General features: G+C 36.4%; 1 protein-coding gene across 1 annotated transcript; it reads right to left on the bottom strand.

Annotated features, from left to right (window-relative positions):
* Positions 1-5622: 5622 nt before the first annotated feature.
* LOC132166607 (silicon efflux transporter LSI2-like) lies at positions 5623-16050 on the bottom strand. The gene is made up of 4 exons (XM_059577456.1): positions 14884-16050; positions 14520-14709; positions 13447-13772; positions 5623-6039 (listed from the first exon to the last, which is right to left on the bottom strand). The coding sequence occupies exons 1-4, from the start codon at positions 15913-15915 to the stop codon at positions 5623-5625; spliced, it is 1965 nt and encodes a 654-aa protein (XP_059433439.1). The 5' UTR covers positions 15916-16050.
* Between the last annotated feature and the right edge of the window lie 3448 nt (positions 16051-19498).

Genomic DNA, 19498 nt, shown 5'->3' with positions numbered 1-19498 from the left:
GTGACTCACTCCTCTACAGCTCATGAAGATATGGTGCTGCATCAAGAAGGAAATATCCCATCAGACACGCCCAATCAATCAGAGAAATATCATACACCAAGACTTAAGGAAATACAATCAAAGCATGGGTGAAAATAAGGAAAGACATCAAGCTGTACAAGGAAATTCTCTAGAAAACCAACGGCTACTTTGTACACACTCTGTTTATATATCCATGTACATGACAATATTTATTATTGAATAAAAGAATTATCTCTTTATTGTAAATTTACATGGTATCAGAGCTAATAGCTCACGCATAGATCCATCTTCCGCATCAGATTTTTTTTTTTTTTTCTCCTCTCCTTCTCACATGGCTCCCACCTCTACTTCTCAATCCACTGTCTATAATCCACCAAATATTGCACAGCTTATTGGTTTCCGAATGGATGGGACCAACTATCCGACTTGGCGTTTTCAGTGTCGGCCTATCTTACAAAGCCATGAATTGCTGGGTTTCATGGATGGTACTGAACCGTGCCCAGCAAAATTCCTTCTTGCTGCCGATGGTAAGGAATCTACTGATCTCAATCCTGAGTACCTACTGTGGCTCAAAAAGGATCAGTTTGTGATGAGTTGGCTCAATGCCTCTCTCACAGACAAGGTGATTTCCACCTTGTATGGCTTAACTACTGCCCAGCAGGTTTGGGTATCTTTATCCAACCGTTATGCCTCTCAATCCCGCGCTCGGGTCCACCATCTCAAGAGGCAATTGCAGAATCTTCATCAAGGTAGCAAATCCTGTATTGACTATCTTCACGATGCCAAACTCTTGGCTGATCAGCTTGCAACAATTGGTAAGCCAGTTGAGGATGAGGATCTCATTTCATATGTAATTGGTGGTTTGAATGCCTCTTATGCCACTTTTATAACTGCTTGTTCCTTTGCCCTGGATGATTCCACCATGAAGTTTGATGACTTTCAATCAAAATTGCTCTCCCACGAGGTATTATTGGAGGAGCAGAATCAAGCCCATCTTTCCTCACAACAATCATTTGCAATGCTTGCTAGAAAGTCCACGCCCCATGGCCCCAGGAAATCCAAGATGCAGTTTTCTCCACGTCCTCCTCAGCATTCCTCCACTCAATCACACTTTGCAACTCGTCAACATCAGTTGAAGTCCAAATTCATGCAACCCAGTGGCTCCTTCACACCTCAGCACAAACCTGGTTCTCCTACTTCCTATAGTGGTGCATCACGAAGCCCATGTCAAATTTGTGGAAAATTAAGTCATAGGGCTCTTGACTGTTTTCATTGCATGGATTACAGCTTTCAAGGGCGCCATCCTCCCGCTCAACTCGCTGCCATGGTAGCTCAAACCCATACTATACCTGAGGATGATCCATGGTTTGCGGATAGCGGTGCTAACAACCATGTCACCAACGACGTCGCCAACTTGTCTCGTCATGAACCCTATGGTGGTGACGAAACCATAGCTGTTGGTAATGGCTCTGGGTTACCCATTCAAAATAAAGGTTCTCTCACTTTCCAAACTCCTTCATCCTCTCTACATTTAAAACAAGTTCTTCACTGTCCCTCAGCCATGGCTAATCTGCTTTCCATTAATCAATTTTGCATAGATAATGCTTGTTTCTTCATTCTAACCGGTTCTCATTATTTCATCAAGGACAACAAAACCGGCATCACACTTCTGGAGGGTCTCAGTGAAGGGGGACTTTATCCCATTCACATCAATAAAAATTCTATCAATAAATTTCGTGCCCGTGTTGCTCTTTTCGGTGTCAAAACGTCTCTGGATATTTGGCATGCAAGATTGGGCCATCCTTCCTCTCAAATAACCAAGCGGGTTGTCTCCTCTTTTCAACTTCCCGTGGCTGGATCTCTCACACTTGATCATGTATGCTCTCATTGTCAACTTGGAAAGACCAAACAGCTACCATTTTCCGATTACTCTAGAATTTCTACTTGTCCTCTTGAACTCATTCACTCAGATGTATGGGTTTCTCCTATTGTTTCCCATAGTGGTAGTCGATATTATGTCATATTTGTCGATGACTATTCACATTTCACATGGTTGTACCCTCTTTTCAATAAAAGTGATGTTTTTTCTTGCTTTGTTAAATTTAAAACTTTGGTGGAAAATCTTTTCTCTTGTCGCATCAAAAAATTTCAAACGGACAATGGCGGCGAATATATATCAAAACAGTTTATTTCATTTCTTGACACCAATGGTATTTTACATCGACTCACATGTCCTTACACTTCTCAACAAAACGGGGTTGCTGAGAGAAAACATAGACACATTATGGATATTGGGTTATCCCTTCTTGCTCAATCACGTCTTCCTTCCACGTTTTGGGTCGATGCTTTTCTCACAGCCATTTTCCTTATAAATCATCTCCCAACACCCATCTTAAACAATAACTCGCCTTATGGTAAATTGTTTAAACACCCTCCGGATTATTCTCACTTAAAAAGCTTTGGTTGTGTTTGTTATCCCCTTCTCCGTCCTTATTCGTCTCACAAACTTGCCTTTCGCAGCAAAGTTTGCCTCTTTCTTGGTTATTCTCCCCAACACAAAGGGTATCGTTGCTACGACCCAGTCTCCAAAAAGACTTATTTGTCACGCAATGTTATCTTTGATGAGAAAAATTTTCCCGGTCTCCCCTCATCTCCTCAATCAAGTGCCACGTTTTCTCAGCCCTCTTTGCTGTCCATTCCAGCAACAACCCCCTCTCCATTAATTCCAGAAATCCCACCACTTGCCCACTCTAATGCCACGTCTCCTACCCACTCTTTGCTGTCCATTCCAGCCACATCCACCTCTCCCTTAATTAATGCACCTGTGATCTCTCCAAACCACACATCCCTTGATTTAAATCCTACACCTGTCAATATCCATGAAGCTCCTACACCTATCAATATCCCTGAAAATCTGGATATTCCCCTCATCCAATCCCCCAATTCACGCCTTATCTCATCTCCAGAAATTTCGGCACTCAATTCTCCTCCTCTTTCAGGTACTCCAAACTCAACGCAAGCCACGCCCAGCTTGCTTGCTTCTCCCGTCTCTTCCACAACGTCTCCTGATTTGGTCCCACCTCAGCTTTCCACTCCCACTTCTCCTCCACACCCTCCTACCTGTATGCTCACCCGTGCTCAAACGGGTTCTCTCAAACCCAAAGAATTCCCCAATTTCAAACTTTTTTACACAACCAAACATCCTCTACAAGCCCTTAATAGTGTCCTTGTTCCTGAACCCACATGTTACTCCCAAGCCGTTACCTCAGCTCAATGGCGCCAAGCCATGGGTCATGAAGTTGATGCATTGTTAGCCAACCATACGTGGAGTTTAGTTCCACGGCCTGCCCATAAGAATGTCATTCGTAACAAATGGGTCTACAAGTTGAAGCAACGTGCCGATGGCAGTATTGATCGGTATAAAGCCCGCTTGGTCGCAAAAGGCTTTGATCAAATTTCTGGAGTTGATTTTTCAGAGACGTTCAGCCCCGTAATCAAACCAGCTACTGTCCGTGTCCTCCTCGCACTTGCCGTTCACTTTGGCTGGCCCCTCCGTCAACTAGATGTTTCCAACGCCTTCTTACACGGCAAACTCCTTGAAGAAGTCTATATGGAGCAGCCCCAAGGCTTTGTTGATCCCATGCTTCCCCACCATGTTTGCCGGCTGCACAAGTCCTTATATGGTCTCAAACAGGCACCAAGGGCCTGGTTTCATCGGCTGTCTCAGTGTCTCCTTGAACTGGACTTCACGGCCTCCTCTATGGATACTTCTTTATTTATTTATCATAAACATGGTGTTCATTTGTTCTTACTTGTTTATGTTGACGATATTATCTTGACAGGAACACATAGCAACCTGCTGGCCTCCCTCATCAAACGCCTTCAAGAAGAATTTGCATTGAAGGATCTTGGCCCACTTGGATATTTTCTTGGTATTCAGGTAACCCGGACAGCTCACGGTCTTCACCTTCGCCAAAGCAAATATATATTGGATGTCCTCCATCGTGCACGTATGGTTGGTGCAAAACCATATGCTGCTCCATGTGTATCAGGCAGCAAGTTATCTTCTTTGTCTGGGGAACCTCTCACCGAGGTTAGTGAATATCGCAGTGTCGTGGGTGCCTTGCAATATTGCACCCTCACACGACCTGAAATTGCCTACTCGGTAAACCAGCTTGCCAACACCTTCATGCTCCCACTATAGCTCACTGGACTTCGGCTAAACGTGTCCTTCGCTACCTCAAAGGCACGGTGGACCATGGCCTCTACTTTACACGTGGTTCTCTTGACCTTCATGCCTACAGCGATTCAGACTGGGCTGGTGACCCGGATGATCGCCGCTCCACGACGGGCTATGGTGTTTTCTTAGGTCCCTGTCTTGTTTCTTGGGCTGCCAAAAAGCAACCTACTGTCTCTCGCAGTAGCACCGAAGCTGAATATCGGGCTTTGGCAATGACAGTGGCTGAACTCTATTGGCTTCGTATGCTGTTCCAAGACTTACACCTCCCCCTCTTGTCTCGCCCCATAGTCTGGTGTGATAATATTGGAGCGCTTGCTTTGGCCTTTAATCCGGTCTTCCACGCTCGTACGAAACACATTGAGGTCGATGTTCATTTTATCCGTGAGAAAGTAGCCAATAAAGATGTTCAGTTGAAATTTATCTCCACCGTTGATCAAGTCGCGGATATTTTTACCAAAGGTTTATCCTCTCTTCGCTTCAACTTTCTCAAAGGAAAACTGATGGTGTGTCTTCCCCCCATCAGTTTTAGGGGGGCTGTTAACCAATCAGCCGTGACTCACTCCTCTACAGCTCATGAAGATATGGTGCTGCATCAAGAAGGTAATATCCCATCAGACACGCCCAATCAATCAGAGAAATATCATACACCAAGACTTAAGGAAATACAATCAAAGCATGGGTGAAAATAAGGAAAGACATATCAAGCTGTACAAGGAAATTCTCTAGAAAACCAACGGCTACTTTGTACACACTCTGTTTATATATATCCATGTACATGACAATATTCATTATTGAATAAAAGAATTATCTCTTTATTGTAAAATTTTACAAAATTGACACACACACCAGATAATTGTTATCAGATTGAGTTTTACTATTTTGTGAGTTGAGTGGGGCTCTGTTTTTGTGCTGAGTGTATTTTTGTTGTATAAGTTCACTGCTGGGGTGTTTGTTCACTGGTGTGCTTTTATAAATTCACTCATTCATCAAAAAAAGATGTGAAGCAGCACCAATGGTACTAGATTCAACGATTTCAGAATAAAATGCAGGAAAGAAAAAGAAATTTTGGGTGCGAATCTTTATGGTTTTGATACCATGAAGGAAAGTGTTGTGGAATTGATTTGGCCAGAATATATGAATACTCCTGTTGTGCTCTATTTCATTTATAGTTAGGCAGTAAAACTATTCAAAGATAACTTCAAGTATTTGTGCAGCCATACCGAATACAACTAGAACTAAAGAATAAATATAATAATACAGCATATATATATATACAAATCAGTAAAAGAAAGAAGGAGCTGTTACTAATCTCTAATCGTTTATCAATGCGAGTTTGAATATCTCTTCTATCTCTTCCATCATCAAATATCTTCCTGGTTGGTCATTAGCGCAGGAAAGCTGCAGCTTGTACAGCAGAAACTGCTTTTGCAAACTATAGTCCTCAAGTCGTTGGCCATTAGAGCGAAGGCTTCAACTTTTGTATGCGTTTTCGCAGTTTTGAGAGATATTGGGAGTTCAGATAGGTCAGGTAAGGCGGGGGAATCCAACCCCCATTCTAGAAGTTCTTCTCCATTGAAATTACCTTCCTCAATACACTTATTCCTTCTCTCACCATTAATTGTGGTGAAGTTCCATATGATGCCTTGCGTTATGAAGAGCATCGCATCAAGTGATTCTCCCTCCCTGACAATGTAGCTGTGCTGCTTGTAGTGCACTGGCTTGAGATAGTCGCAGATCAACTGCAAATGTTGGCCACTTTTTCCTTCAAGCTGTGGCACCTAGCAGAAACAAAAAAGGATAAATGAGAAAGGGTAATTTCAATTAGGAAATAATCACGTGAAGGAAGCTTCTTAGGTTACTTTTATCATCGACATTAGTTTACTCTCTTCGAAGAAAAGAATGCATGTCAACAGTCTTCAACATCAATGCTAAAATTGGGTTCTTGGATCATGACCAACTGCACCTTAAATTTCAATTCAATTCATTTAAAATAAAATCATATATAATCATTCTTCCCAAGAAAAATGATTATATATAGTTTTCAATTGAACGACTATATATTTTGTTTAAAAGGAAACAAAAAAAAGACTCAATTTTTTTAGCAGGGGTAAACAAAGATGGCACTTAATCTCTGTTATAAGATCTTTGGAAAGATATTGAAGGATCGGTTTCTCTATATCAAAATCTTTAATTTCTTCCAATCTGAACTGTATGCATTTGATGATCCGCTCTTTCATATTGCAAGGAAGCTTGTTTATAGTCACCCAGGACTCTATTTTTGATTTGATAGGCTCCATTTTGCATCTAATCTCATCCTCCTTAGCTGCCCTCTCAGTTGCCATTTGGATGTATGTCTATTGCACAAGTTTGGTTTATCAAATTACAAAAAAAAAAAAAAAAACTGATGAATTTAATCATTAATACTAATATATACAATTAACCTTCTCATAACTAATATCGTAGTATATTAAAAACTTTTAACTATCAAAATTACTATTTAATAAAATATGTTGTCAAATTTCAGAAATTTTTGAATCTACAAGACTTCTATACAAAATTTAGTATATGTAGAAAATTTTGAACTCTTATTAACCTTTCAAAAAATAGAAATAATACAAATTACCAAGTCTAAACTTAAGAAGGAAACTTTTAATGCCTTTTCCCCATAGAGAAGGCCGAACATTTTTTGCTAGTTCGTGCCTTAATCCTCCCATGTAATAGCTTGCACAACTAACAATTGAAGTTATACTTGTGGCAGTGTCTTCCTTAAAACAATAATTGATCTTGGTACAATATTCTATATACGGGAGAAAAACTTGAACCATGTACTGTAGCAAGCTATAGAGAGAAAAAGAAAAAGAAAAAAGGTAAAGGGATGAGTGGAAAAGAGAGGGGGTGAGGGGATTAAAAAGGTTCATCTCAGTACTAGAACTATTAACCATACAAAAATAGAACGAACTATACATTGAGTTGTAGGAGAGTGTCAACTTTGTGGGCATCATAAAGGAATTTGTGTCCATAGGACATAGCATCTCTTGCATTCATAGACATAACTTTCATTCTTAACCATTAAACTTAGATTGTCTGGGGGTGGCATAGGGACAGAAATAAGAATTTAACTTGAGGGTCCTGCAGATTGTATAACAATTTTTTTTGAGGTGCCAAAGTAAAAAAATAATTAAGAAATAATATAAGAAAAGTAAAAATAGTTAAAAAAAAAATAGTTAAAAAAAATAGTTAAAAAATAGTGGGGGTGAAGGGCAAGGATAATGTTAAGGGGATTTTATATTCATAAACACATGAAAAACGTTAGAGATTCAAATCATTTTTAAGTCATTTTTTGAAATTGTTATTCATCAAGTCTCGCATACTTGTAAGAAGACACTATTATTATATATGTTAGAGAAATCAAAATGCACATCCGAGTACTTGCACTATAATCGGATTATTTTTGGAGTTGTTCCACGAGATTCTTCAAGCGCCTCTTTCTTTTTTTTTTTTGGGCTAAAGTCTCATGTAAGAACACTTATAAGTTTTAAAAACTCAACATCTAGCTTAAAGTCATACGTTAAAAACATGTGGGAGAGGCGCACCCATCGTGAGCATCTCTCCATTTAACATCTCTCACTCGCACATAGTGAGTATAGCCCGGTCATAAATCTCTCGATCAGTATATTTATCGTCATATTCATACCGACAAATGGATTGATCACCAAGTACATATGCAGCAAAAGTATGGGAGCACCATACCAAATATTTATCAAAAATACCAACATATCAACATCCCTAAAGTGTCTTGTTATGCTCTAAACTTATTTGATCACTTATTTCTAATCTTTCTTGAATTTAAATACTCATAACAATGATTGACCTATGCATAATGACCATGATTTATGCACCATTACGTTGCTATCACCATGTAGCATGATAACCTGTTAATAATGAATAAACTTAGCGATAGTCGCTGCATACTTCTTTTCATGAATTTTGCAACCAAAAAAATAAAATAATTATGAGAATAGAGAAAGACAAAATAAAATAATTAAGAAATAATATAAGAAAAGTAAGTGATATTCACTCCGGTCTTGTACTAACTGCCAAGGGTCTGCTTGATCAAAATGGGCAGGAAAATTCAAGATTCCCAACATGAGGCGGCTAATGCACGCCTACGATCTCGTTGGATGGTAGCCAGCTATTACATGTGTGGATAGACTGCCAAGGGTCTGCTTGATCAAAATGGGCAGGAAAATTCAAGATTCCCAACATGAGGCGGCCAATGCACGCCTACGATCTCGTTGGATGGTAGCCAGCTATTACATGTGTGGATAGACTCTGGCCACGACTTCACAGCTTAATTCCTTCTCATTATATAACTCCTATGTGATTATGTGCTTATTACGTGCCACGTGGCAAGAAACGTCATCATCCAAAAAATTTTGAAAATGTCTCACCCAAAAAACACTCTTGAAAATGCATGACGTACATAAATTAGCCTATATATATTGACTCGACTCCCGCTGACGTGGCAAAAAACATCATCATCCAAAAAAATCTTGAAAAGGTCTTACCAAAAAAACTCTTGAAAATGCATGACATACATAAATTAGCCAACATATATATATGTTGACTCGGCTCCCGCTGACGTGGCAAGAAACGTCATCATCCAAAAAAATCTTGAAAAGGTCTTACCAAAAAACCTCTTGAAAAGATCCCACCCAAAAAAACACTCTTGAAAATGCATGAGGTACATAAATTAGCCAATATATATATATATATATATATATATCTCTGTTGACTCGGCTCCTGCTGACATCACTCCAGTGATCTTTTCCTTAGCTTGTTTTGCACGCCAAAGTGGTGCCCCATTGGTAAATAAATTCAAAGATTTTTGAGGTCTACTAAATAAACAATTTAATTTTCACAATCAGATTTTGTCCACTAATTTAACAAATTTAATTTGTTAGTGTTAAACTTACTTAAATAGAACATGTGTCACAATTTTATTTGCTTTAATATATCACGTTATCAAAATCTGTTAAACTAGTATAAAAAATTTGGTTGAAGAAATTAAATTATTTTTTTAACATACCTTAAAAGCCTTTTAATTTATTTTGATATTACATTGAGCTAATTATATATCAAATAAATTGATTTTACATTTTACCTGAATCTAAACCCAACATTGAGTATTGTTATTTGTTGAGGAGCATTGATTGGGAGCACGCGTCGTGCGTGGACAGTGCAAAATTTTTTTTAAAAAAAAATTTTTGCACGCAGCGTGCTGTTTATCTTTACCCTTTGTTGAGATATGAATATCTCATTGGACTTAGCAACCTAAATATTGGGCCCCTCATGCCTGGAGCTTAGGCTTAAGGCCCGTTAGTATAAAAAAGTCCACTACATGAGACTAATCACAATAGAGATTTCTACGAGTACTCATATCTATGGCAATGGAGTTAAAGGTAATTGACTAATTGAGATATGTAATTTGCTAATTACTAATTGACGTCATTGTTGCTGAAGTCATAGAACAGATGGAGGACAAAATGCGTAATGCCCTCGACCAAAATGGCACTACTTTTTATCTTTATAACAATATTAAGTAATCAACTTGTGAGATCAATCCATATCAAGTACAATATTATTATAAAATAATTTCAAAGGGTTGGCTCTGTTAAACTACATGAAGTCTCTCTTCCTTTGTTTTGATATAATCATATAAGTGGCCGGGTTTTATCTCACATTGCTTAGCTAGTTAGCTCTTCTCATTAGGCCTCTATATAATGAAGTATGTATAATCAAATCATTTTAAAAAAAAGGTTAAATATAGCTTATTGGACTTTAGTGTGTGGATGTAAGCATATTGCGCTAACGCCAATTATTAGATTTTGGTTTAATTTTTTTTGTTTCTATTTGTTGTAATTTCTTAAGTCTTTTATTTTTTATTTTTTTGTATTATTTTTATTATTATTATTTTTTTTTTGATTTTTTATGGTTCGGATTGTTTTCACAATCACGAAACCCTCATCTCAAGTGATTAAGGCTTTGAAATTTGGTGGCTAACTTTATCATATTCTTTTGGACAAAACTAAATATTCTTTTTGAGGCTACACCCCACGGCAAAGTCGATCTTGACTTACCTTATCTGTGTGGTAGGGCCGTGTTGCAGGAGTCTGGAGTTTAATTTCAAATATAGGTATACAAAATAACCCTAATTTAGAAGTAAAGAGTTAAAAGGTGTGTGTAAATGTCTTCTGGTAGTAATTCAATTGCATGGAAATCACTATACTTCATAAAGCGGAAGTTACCCTATCAAAAAAAAAAAAAAAAGGAAGGTGCGCGTAGTAAGAGCTTATGTAATATTTTTTTGTCTTTTATGTCTAATCACTCTTCAATAAATGAGTGCAACCTAACTTGCAATAATATCTCATCCTTTCTTACGAATTCATCTTCTCCTTTCCCTCATTTTTCTTTATTTCATACCCCAATGTTCTCCGAATCCGAACAAAGAATTGCAATAAGAAATTGCTCTGAGACATTAGCTTATAACACAGATCTAGCATTATATTCAAGAAAATAGAAGTAAAGAACAGGAAACCCAACTAAATTAACTAACTAAACTATCAGAAAAAAAAAAAATTACTAAAATTTGGTAATAGAAAGAAGAAAAATAGACTTACCATAAATACTCGAAGCTGTGGAGCTCTACTAAACCCAACTGATAGTTTTAAACAAATCTGAGTGAAACAAATTCCTTGAATAGTTGAGCAATTAGGTAGTTAGAGAGCAAAACCCTAGAAATCTGAAACGGGAAAAATCACAGGCAGGGATGTGAAAGGAATTTTTTGAATTGAAAGCTTAAAGAAAGAGATCGCGTAGAGAGAGAGAGAGAGAGTATGCATATGTCTGAGCAAAGGCATGGTGTCTTTGTCTGAGCGTTGATTTTTAATATTACTAATTAATTAAAAAATAAGTAATAACAATTATAATTGAAATAATTACAAGTTTATTACAAGTATTTATGTACAGTACTATTTCTTGTTTATATATATTACTACTTTCAGTAAAAACAATTTTTTCTTTAGAGTTAGATTCTTTTTTTCCTTTCATTTTTCCTTTAGATTTGATACGCTTTCACTGACTACCAACTAACCCTGGCCTTCAGTATTCTCAAGTGACAGAGTACCAGATTTGGCTGCGTACCAAAACCAAAAATTCTATTCCGCCTATTTTAAAAATTAAGTAACTCCAAATATCTCTAGCTTGTGTTGGAGTTAAACCTTATTATTTGTGAATTTGGAGGGACACCACATTCTTGAGTTTGATTTCTTTTCTTAAGTTATTTATATATATATAATGGACAATTTTTAAATTCAGCCAATTAATCAAATTTTTATTATTTTTACCGGTAACCCAACAACATCCAAGTTAAACAAAACCAAGAAAAAAAAAAGGAAATGTGAGAAATAAATTTTACGACCCTATGAAATTCCCGCCAGTTAAGATAGTTAGCAATGTACTAGAGATGCGCCATTAAACGACACAAAATGGGGCACAAACCTCAAAAGTTTCCTTAACCTTTTACAAACTCCTACATCAACAAAGACGAGACTAACGAAGGTCGGAGAGCAAAAACCTCCTCAACTAAATCTAGCTAACCAAGTAAATACAGTGAGACTTAAATCCACATAAAGCAATTAACAACAAAACTAAAAAATCAATACAATCACACGGAAATAACATAAATACCCCAAATGAAACTACAACAACATTGCCCTACAACATAAGCTGCAACTTTGGGGAAGGGCGACAGATTGGCGGATGAGAAGAGCACATGGGGGCAGAAGGGCGCGTGAAAGCAAGCAACGGAAAGCTGAGAGGCCATGGAGAATGATGAAGGGTGGAAGTGAAAAATATGGCATATCTAGTTTGAAATTGAAGCAATTTCTTTCAATTCAGTTCGAAGTAAAACTTTTTATTTATTTATTTATTTTTATTTTCACAAACAATTTTACTGTGGACAATCTCTCTAATTTAATGTTGGAATAACTCGTAATTAATGGGGTTTTCATCACGATTTTCACCCCAATCGTGGGTATCAAATGTCGGAATAAGATCCTCTCCATTTCAAATGAAATGGAGAATATCCGGTTAGTATTTTTTAGAGTAAAATTGTCATTTTAATTTTTTAGACAATTTTACCCCTTTAAAATATACTAATTAACTAGATACTCTCAATTTCAAATAAAATTGAGAGGATCCTTATTATTTTATAAATAATTGATGACTTTATGCTGAGATTATAGAGAATTGCATGCTGCAGATATGGAAACTGATTGGGACGGTGACATTCAAAGAGTTTAAACAAAGCATTGATCAAATTTGGATTGAATAAATTTCTCATTCTATTAATGATATTGTTTTGTTAAAGTAATATACTATATTTTTATGAAATGAATAAAGAATAAGCATTGTTGTCAAATATTTTGATTTTGATGAAAATTTGGCTCAAGTATTGTAAAACAAAATTACTGGAGATTTTGTCTCCAATGAGTAGCTCAATTGACTGGAGACCATGCCTTATGAAGTGGAAGTTACTAGTTCGAATTCTCCATCCCCTCTCTTGTGAAAATGTTAAAAATAAATAAATAAAATTACAGGAGATTTTTATAGTTTTTAAAACAGTCTATTTTTAATTATTGATCCAGGTTCTGTCTCTTGACCTGAGCCTAGGTCAACAAGGCCCGTTTCCTATTGATATGGAAAAAGGAAATCCAATGAATCAACAAGTCCAAGACCAAATCTTTTATTGAAGGAGGAATTGGGTCACTAGTTTAGTCAGTTGGAGAAATGGCCCAACTTATTGCCTGCACATGAGAAACCCATGACGTTGACGTCTCATACGCCACTTCCTTCCATGTCTATGAGGCTATGTACTAAACATGCCAAGTGATGCACAATTTACCTTATACTTCTCTTCTGTGGACATCTATCTAAAACCATCCTGCCAGTTTTTGGAGAACATTATAGTTATACACTTTTTTTCTAGATCATGTGTTGTTACAACGTTAAAAACTGAAAATTGCCTTTTGCTCTTTAACAAAAACAAAAAAAATAAAAAATAAAAGTAATAACAAATAATTAAAAGCACAAAATACTCAAAACTATTTTCATCTTTATATTACATAACAACCATGTCGCAAAAAACACCATCTAAAAAGTTTTGTCAAACCAACACAACATATATGATCATCTATGAGTATCAAACCAATAGCAGTGATTATAAGGGTCGAGGGGAGTCCAAATTTGAGATGGCTCCAAAAAGATAAAGTGTACCCAAGATGTGGAGCTCTGCGAGCCTCTTCACACACTATTAAGTTGGCAGCTGATCCCAGTAATGAGAGGTTCCCTGCTACCGTGCTAACCCAAGCTAAGATGAGCCATGCCTTCTTCTCATCAGCTGCAGAAATTGCAGCTGCCGATGCTGCCACTCGTCCTCCCAGCAATAAAACTACACAGTATAAGCATGATTTATATATAAGCGACCCTCATCCTCATGTGTTGGAGCAAAATCCTCAAAGCTCAAAAATTCATATCAATTAAGTAATTTAAACCACATCTAAATGCAGCCTAGATTATTTTTATATGAAAGAAAAAACAAATCTTCTCAGAGATGTAGATGGAAAGGAACTTTAGATTACAGAGATATGTGGATGGAAAAAATCAAATTTATTCTTCTGGTGAGGGATGCAGTTTATTGAGAAAATGACCCAGGAGGGTGCCAACTTTTGTACAAAGGGAAGTTAAAGATACTTCTCAAACTTAAAGAACTGTTCAGTATACGATGGTGCAATCTCAACTTGATTAAGATTTGACCATGCATGAGAACAATTAATATCAAGTTGTCTCAAGTGCAGAAAGAAAGCTTGAGAACAAGAAAAAACCCATACTGGTTATACTTTGACATGCCTAAGAGATCATATTCTGTATTCAAAGTCCAAACCATACCAAAATATATAGCATCCAGAAATCTTAAGAAACCATAAATGCCAAAAAATGTTCAGATCATATGCATTCCAAATCTGCACTGCTAGCAATTTCTTGGCATTCTTGCAATTGCTAACATAAAGTTACATAAATAGACTTTACAGCCAGGTGTTACTTTAGGAAGCTAATTTTATATATATGATAAATCCAAAAAAGAAATATAATGATGACATATAATAGAAAAAGACATGGAAGAAATACACCAACATACCAGTTGGTACGTTTGAAGCCAAATTGGACAGGACAAGAACGACAATGGCAAGAACTGCTATCCCTCTAGCATGATCAATCTGTGCATAAGGCGCCATGAGGTCCCATAGAGTACTTGGGATTCCAGTTTTGTTAAAGCCATCTACTGTGATAAACATTCCGCAAAATAAAATCAAAAGCGAATAGGAGACCTTGCAAAGAAGAGAAATCAACTTAAGATATTTTAAACTCTCCAACAAGCCATCCATGTAATTCATAATCTCCTACAAGGTATGCTTTAGAGTTTTCAAGTCCCATTGATAGACAAAGGGGAAAACTAATTGAAAAAGGAGAAGAGCAGCATCATGTTAATTTGCAAATTATACCTTTTCAAGGCAAGGCCTAGCATCCTTGAAATCAAGAACCACAAGAGCAAGTGCAGCAGTAATTGTAGTCCATGACATATTCAGCCCCATGAGCAAAGCAATCAACATTCCTATAGTAATAAGGTAAACACACGACTTCCACAACATCCTTGCCGAATCCAACGTGCCACAAGGGACCCTATGGATTTCATTCTCATTTGAACTTAACCGGTTTCTGATGGTCTCAACATGACCCATGTTGCCATGCACGTTGGGAGAGCCTTGCACATTTATAGTTTCCAATCTAGAGTACCACTTCTGAGAATTCAAGGATGTGATATGTGACATCGTGGCTGGTGAAAAGCGATGAGAATCCACATCCTCCTCTTCAACAACATCTACAGCTGCATCTGTTTCATCATTCTGAATTGATAACAGCCTCCAATACATGGATAGAAGAATTAGAGCATTAACAACCACTCCCACTAGCATTGCAGGGAGAATTCCACTTAGAAAACTCCTAAAAGATATCTTACTCTGAAAAGCTATAACCAAATTTTGAGGGTTGCCAATTGGAGTCGCTGAAGACCCAATATTTGCACTAGAGGCCAGGGCAAGAAGGAAAGGTTGAGGCGGGAGATTATGTTGCCTTGCAATTTTTAAGACAAATTCAGTTAATACCACACAAGAGGTATCATTAGTAAAAAGGGCACTTGAAATGGCTGAAATCAGGCAGATTCGACAAAGTAAGTCCTTTGCTCCTTTACTCTTCCATGAGAGAAGATTTTCCAAGTACTTGAACATGTCTGCTTTTCCTAGGTAGACACCGACAACCATTGTCCCAAAGAGAAGACCAAGGATTGGTAGATCAATTGCAGCATATGCTTGATCTGGAGTTAAGACTCGGAATACAACCATTAGCATAGCACCCAGGAGGGACCCAGCAGTCCTCCCAATTGGTAGAAAAGGAAAGGCTGGGAAGACCGCCAATACCCAGAAGATTGCGAAAGCAAGTGATCCCAGAACCACTTGTACAGAAGAAGCCAAGGCCATCTTTGCAGCTTAGTAAGCCGTAGTCTTATTGTTATACAGTCCTTAGGGCTCAACGTACTAATGAAATTCCATAGCTGATGCCATATTATCATAAATCTACTCGACATAAATGTACCCTGGCCAGGAAAAACCAATTAAACATTATAATTGTGTGGAGATTCAATCTTCTGAATCTATCATAGATTCGATACAAAATTGTGATACTTGAGCAACATGATAGCAAAATTCATTGAAGCACAGTGTCCAATTGCTGGAGGGCAAATAGTAAGCATATAGCAAGTGCTAGGAAGATAGCATGCAGAGAGTTGTTGCATCTTTGGATTTATTATAAGGCATAATAAACTAACACAAAACAAGTACATTATCAAAATCAAGTAATATAGGGATTGACGAGTTCAGCTAACACTGACAATTAATCTAGTTTTTCTTCTTCTTCTTCTTCTCCTTTTTCTTCTCTTATCTAGAACTCCCTAAGAGAAGAACCAAGATTGACATTAAAAGCAAAATCCAGCCAATATGAATTTGTTATTTTTATCTTTGCAATACCCATTAATATTGACATTAATAGAATGAATGATCAACTATTTCAAGAAATGTCACTTCCACGACAATCTCAGTGTTCCAAACTAAATCTTAAACAACCGAAAACGCAGGTTCAGAAATTCTCTACATATACAACAGATATGAAAACATACATAAGAACTGAATATCAACTTCAGAGAAGGTGTCAGACGTACTGCATGACCCCACAATCTTTATGAAGGTGCTGCTTCAACAGTCATTTAATCCAACAGTCATTAAATTTATAAATAAATATACGATACCCAGATTCCAAAAATTGGATTTGGCTTAGATATGGTAAAATAAATTGGTAACATTTTAAGGATCTAGATTTATTTCTAAATTTTTTGGAATTAAATCTAAACCGTTAAAAAAAATATCTTTATGAAGCATAAAAGAAATGATCAAAACAAACAATTTCTAATCTGAAAAGAAGTACTAAGACGTCAGGTCCAGCCTCTGAACCGAGAGTAAGTGTGATAATCAGCAACTATCAAAATTAGAGCGGTCTGATTTGCATGTAAAAGCTAAAATCTTTTCTGAATATTAGTCTTCCTCGTTTTGGATTGAACTTGTTTAGATTGAGTGACTTTTGTCCGTTGTAATTGGAAGAAAGTAGATCAAACAGATCTCTCACATATCTCATAATGTCACATATGACAGAAGGAAAGGGCTAAAAACTTTTCATGACACGTCAGGGACTCATGATCAACTACGTACGCAACCCCTCAAGGCGAAAAACTTGCCCCTCGATATCCTGATTCGTGAACACAATATAATCTTTAAGCAAAGAATCTGGTTAATTTAACAACCGAGATGCTCAAACAATCCGGTCTATAAAAATGTCATTTGTCCATTTACATGTAAGAACCACATGCATTTTTTATAATAAGACAAAGTTGAAAGAAAATTCATTAAAAAAACACAGGAAAATCACATGTTATTTTTAAAAAGGACTAAAATCATCTAAAATAAGCCCTAAAAAGATTCTTAAGAAAGGACAAAAACACCATAATAGGCCTATTTCGAAAAAGTTACGAGTACGTCTGAGAAATATTGTTTACAATGATAATAATCATATCTATATATAAGGAGAACAAGTGGAAGATGCTAACCTCATTCCTTTCTTTAGCCGTTGCCAATTACTCACAACTAAAGCTTATATTACAAGCACAACAGTATGAGTTTGGATTCCTCCTGAAAAACTGGAAAATAGATTAGGCAAATTAAACACCACTTTTCATATTATATTAATTTTAAGTGCAGGCTGTCCTACAGGATAGAAACGCACGTACGTAAGACTCTGCAGCATATATATATATATAAGACGAGACATGTTTATATATATGAAGCAGCAAAGGTTTTTGTAAAATCGTTTGTAGCATACTCAATGGAAATACTCGGACGAAGAAAACACTATTAATAATGTTTGGCATCATGAGACCCAAAATAAAAGGGATGGACCCAAAAAGAAATTGTGAGGCTGAATATATAGGAAATGTAATAAATAAATAGTTATAAATTTGTGTCTCCTTAGAGATTATGTTATAAACAGTAAAATGAACCTGATAAACTCAAGGAGAGCAAGGGAGACGGCCGGGAGCTAGACTGGACAAATTAATTAAGCAAATATATAGAGGCAGCAATTGGATTTAAGCTTCAAGTCTTTCCTTTTAATTTGTTTATTTTTGACAACCAACCGTGTGGTCTTCCTTTTATTTATTTATTTTCCGATAGTTATCCTTCAAGTCTTTCCTTTTCATAGTCATCCTTCAATCAGGATCCGATGAAAATTCCATATTCATTTAAAACTAAGTCAGCATTCGACAACTATTACGTCATCACTTATTTTTAAAATTATAAATAAATAAAAAGAGAATAATTTAATAATTTAATCAATAAAAATTTTGTTTTTATTGTCTTGTATTATTTTTTTTCTTTAATAAATTTATTTTTAAATATGTGAGACTCACATATGAATTTTACATATTCAAGTTCCTTTTGATAGTTAAGGACCTTGATCTGTTCTAATATGCATGCTAAATAATTGTTTATTTTAAAAGTTTAAGCTAATAAAAAAAGTTAGTTATTAATTCAATAGTTAAACAGTAATGAAAAAAATAAAAAATAAAAAAGTAGTAGGAACTTTCCAACAAAATAAGGCGGCTAGCTAATGCACGCCTACGCTCTCGTTGGATAGCCAGCCATTACATGTGTGGAGAAAATTTAAGAAACGTCATCAATCATGATCTGGAGTATATTCTATATATATATATATATATATATATATAGTTATGCTTTGTGTGGTGAAATTACTTGAGATGGTTGCACAATCTTCTTTTAACCTTTTTTCTGGCTTACCCAAAAAAAATTGAAAGGAAATTTTCAAATTTTAGAGGCGCACAGTACTTTTAATTTAATTTATTATTTTTGGGGGGAAGTGGGGCTAGCACCCCCGGCCCAAAGGGTAAGGGTCATACGTACGGTCACACTTCATTTTGCTATCAGTAAACTTGGGTGTGGCAATTTGCTCACCTGGAAATCACAGTTGGTCGCAACTTGCACGTATTCGTGGGCTTATATTTAGAGAATATATTACGAGAGATTTGATTTTATACTATAAGATTGCGGGACGAGAATATTGACTAAAATCTCATGCGTGTCCTAAAAAAAAGTAAAAGAAGTTGATATAAAATAAGATTAAATATCAATCTATCGCACGCTTATATTTTGTTAATTACGTACCTGGAACGATGTCTGTAGACTGTATATTAATTTCAGGCATTTTTGGAGAATGATCTCTCAGCAAGGTTCGATCTTATAAATATCACCTTTATATTTTCAATACAAATTCCTTTTTAGGAAGCGATTGCAGTTTGATTTTGGTTCAAATATTGGATTTAATCTTCTAAGACTATTCAAAGTCTTTCTTTTTTGTTTTTTTCACAGCTGGCATCCTTCAAGTCTATCTCGGCAACTGATGAAAATTCAATATCGATCAAAGAAAAAAACAAAAAAAGGA

Source organism: Corylus avellana, chromosome ca1 (genome assembly GCF_901000735.1).
Source record: "Corylus avellana chromosome ca1, CavTom2PMs-1.0".
NCBI classification, from domain to species: Eukaryota; Viridiplantae; Streptophyta; class Magnoliopsida; order Fagales; family Betulaceae; genus Corylus; species Corylus avellana.
This window is presented reverse-complemented; position numbering and strand designations above follow the sequence as displayed.

What these genes read in the sequence shown, in the direction of transcription:
- LOC132166607 (XM_059577456.1), bottom strand. Translation starts at nt 15,915, where the DNA reads ATGGCCTTGGCTTCTTCTGTACAAGTGGTTCTGGGATCACTTGCTTTC. An exon ending in CTAGGCCTTGCCTTGAAAAG is followed by an intron (nt 14,710 to 14,883) that starts GTATAATTTGCA and finishes CTTCTTTGCAAG; the next exon opens with GTCTCCTATTCGCTTTTGAT. An exon ending in TTTTGCGACATGGTTGTTAT is followed by an intron (nt 6,040 to 13,446) that starts GTAATATAAAGA and finishes TGTTTCTGCTAG; the next exon opens with GTGCCACAGCTTGAAGGAAA.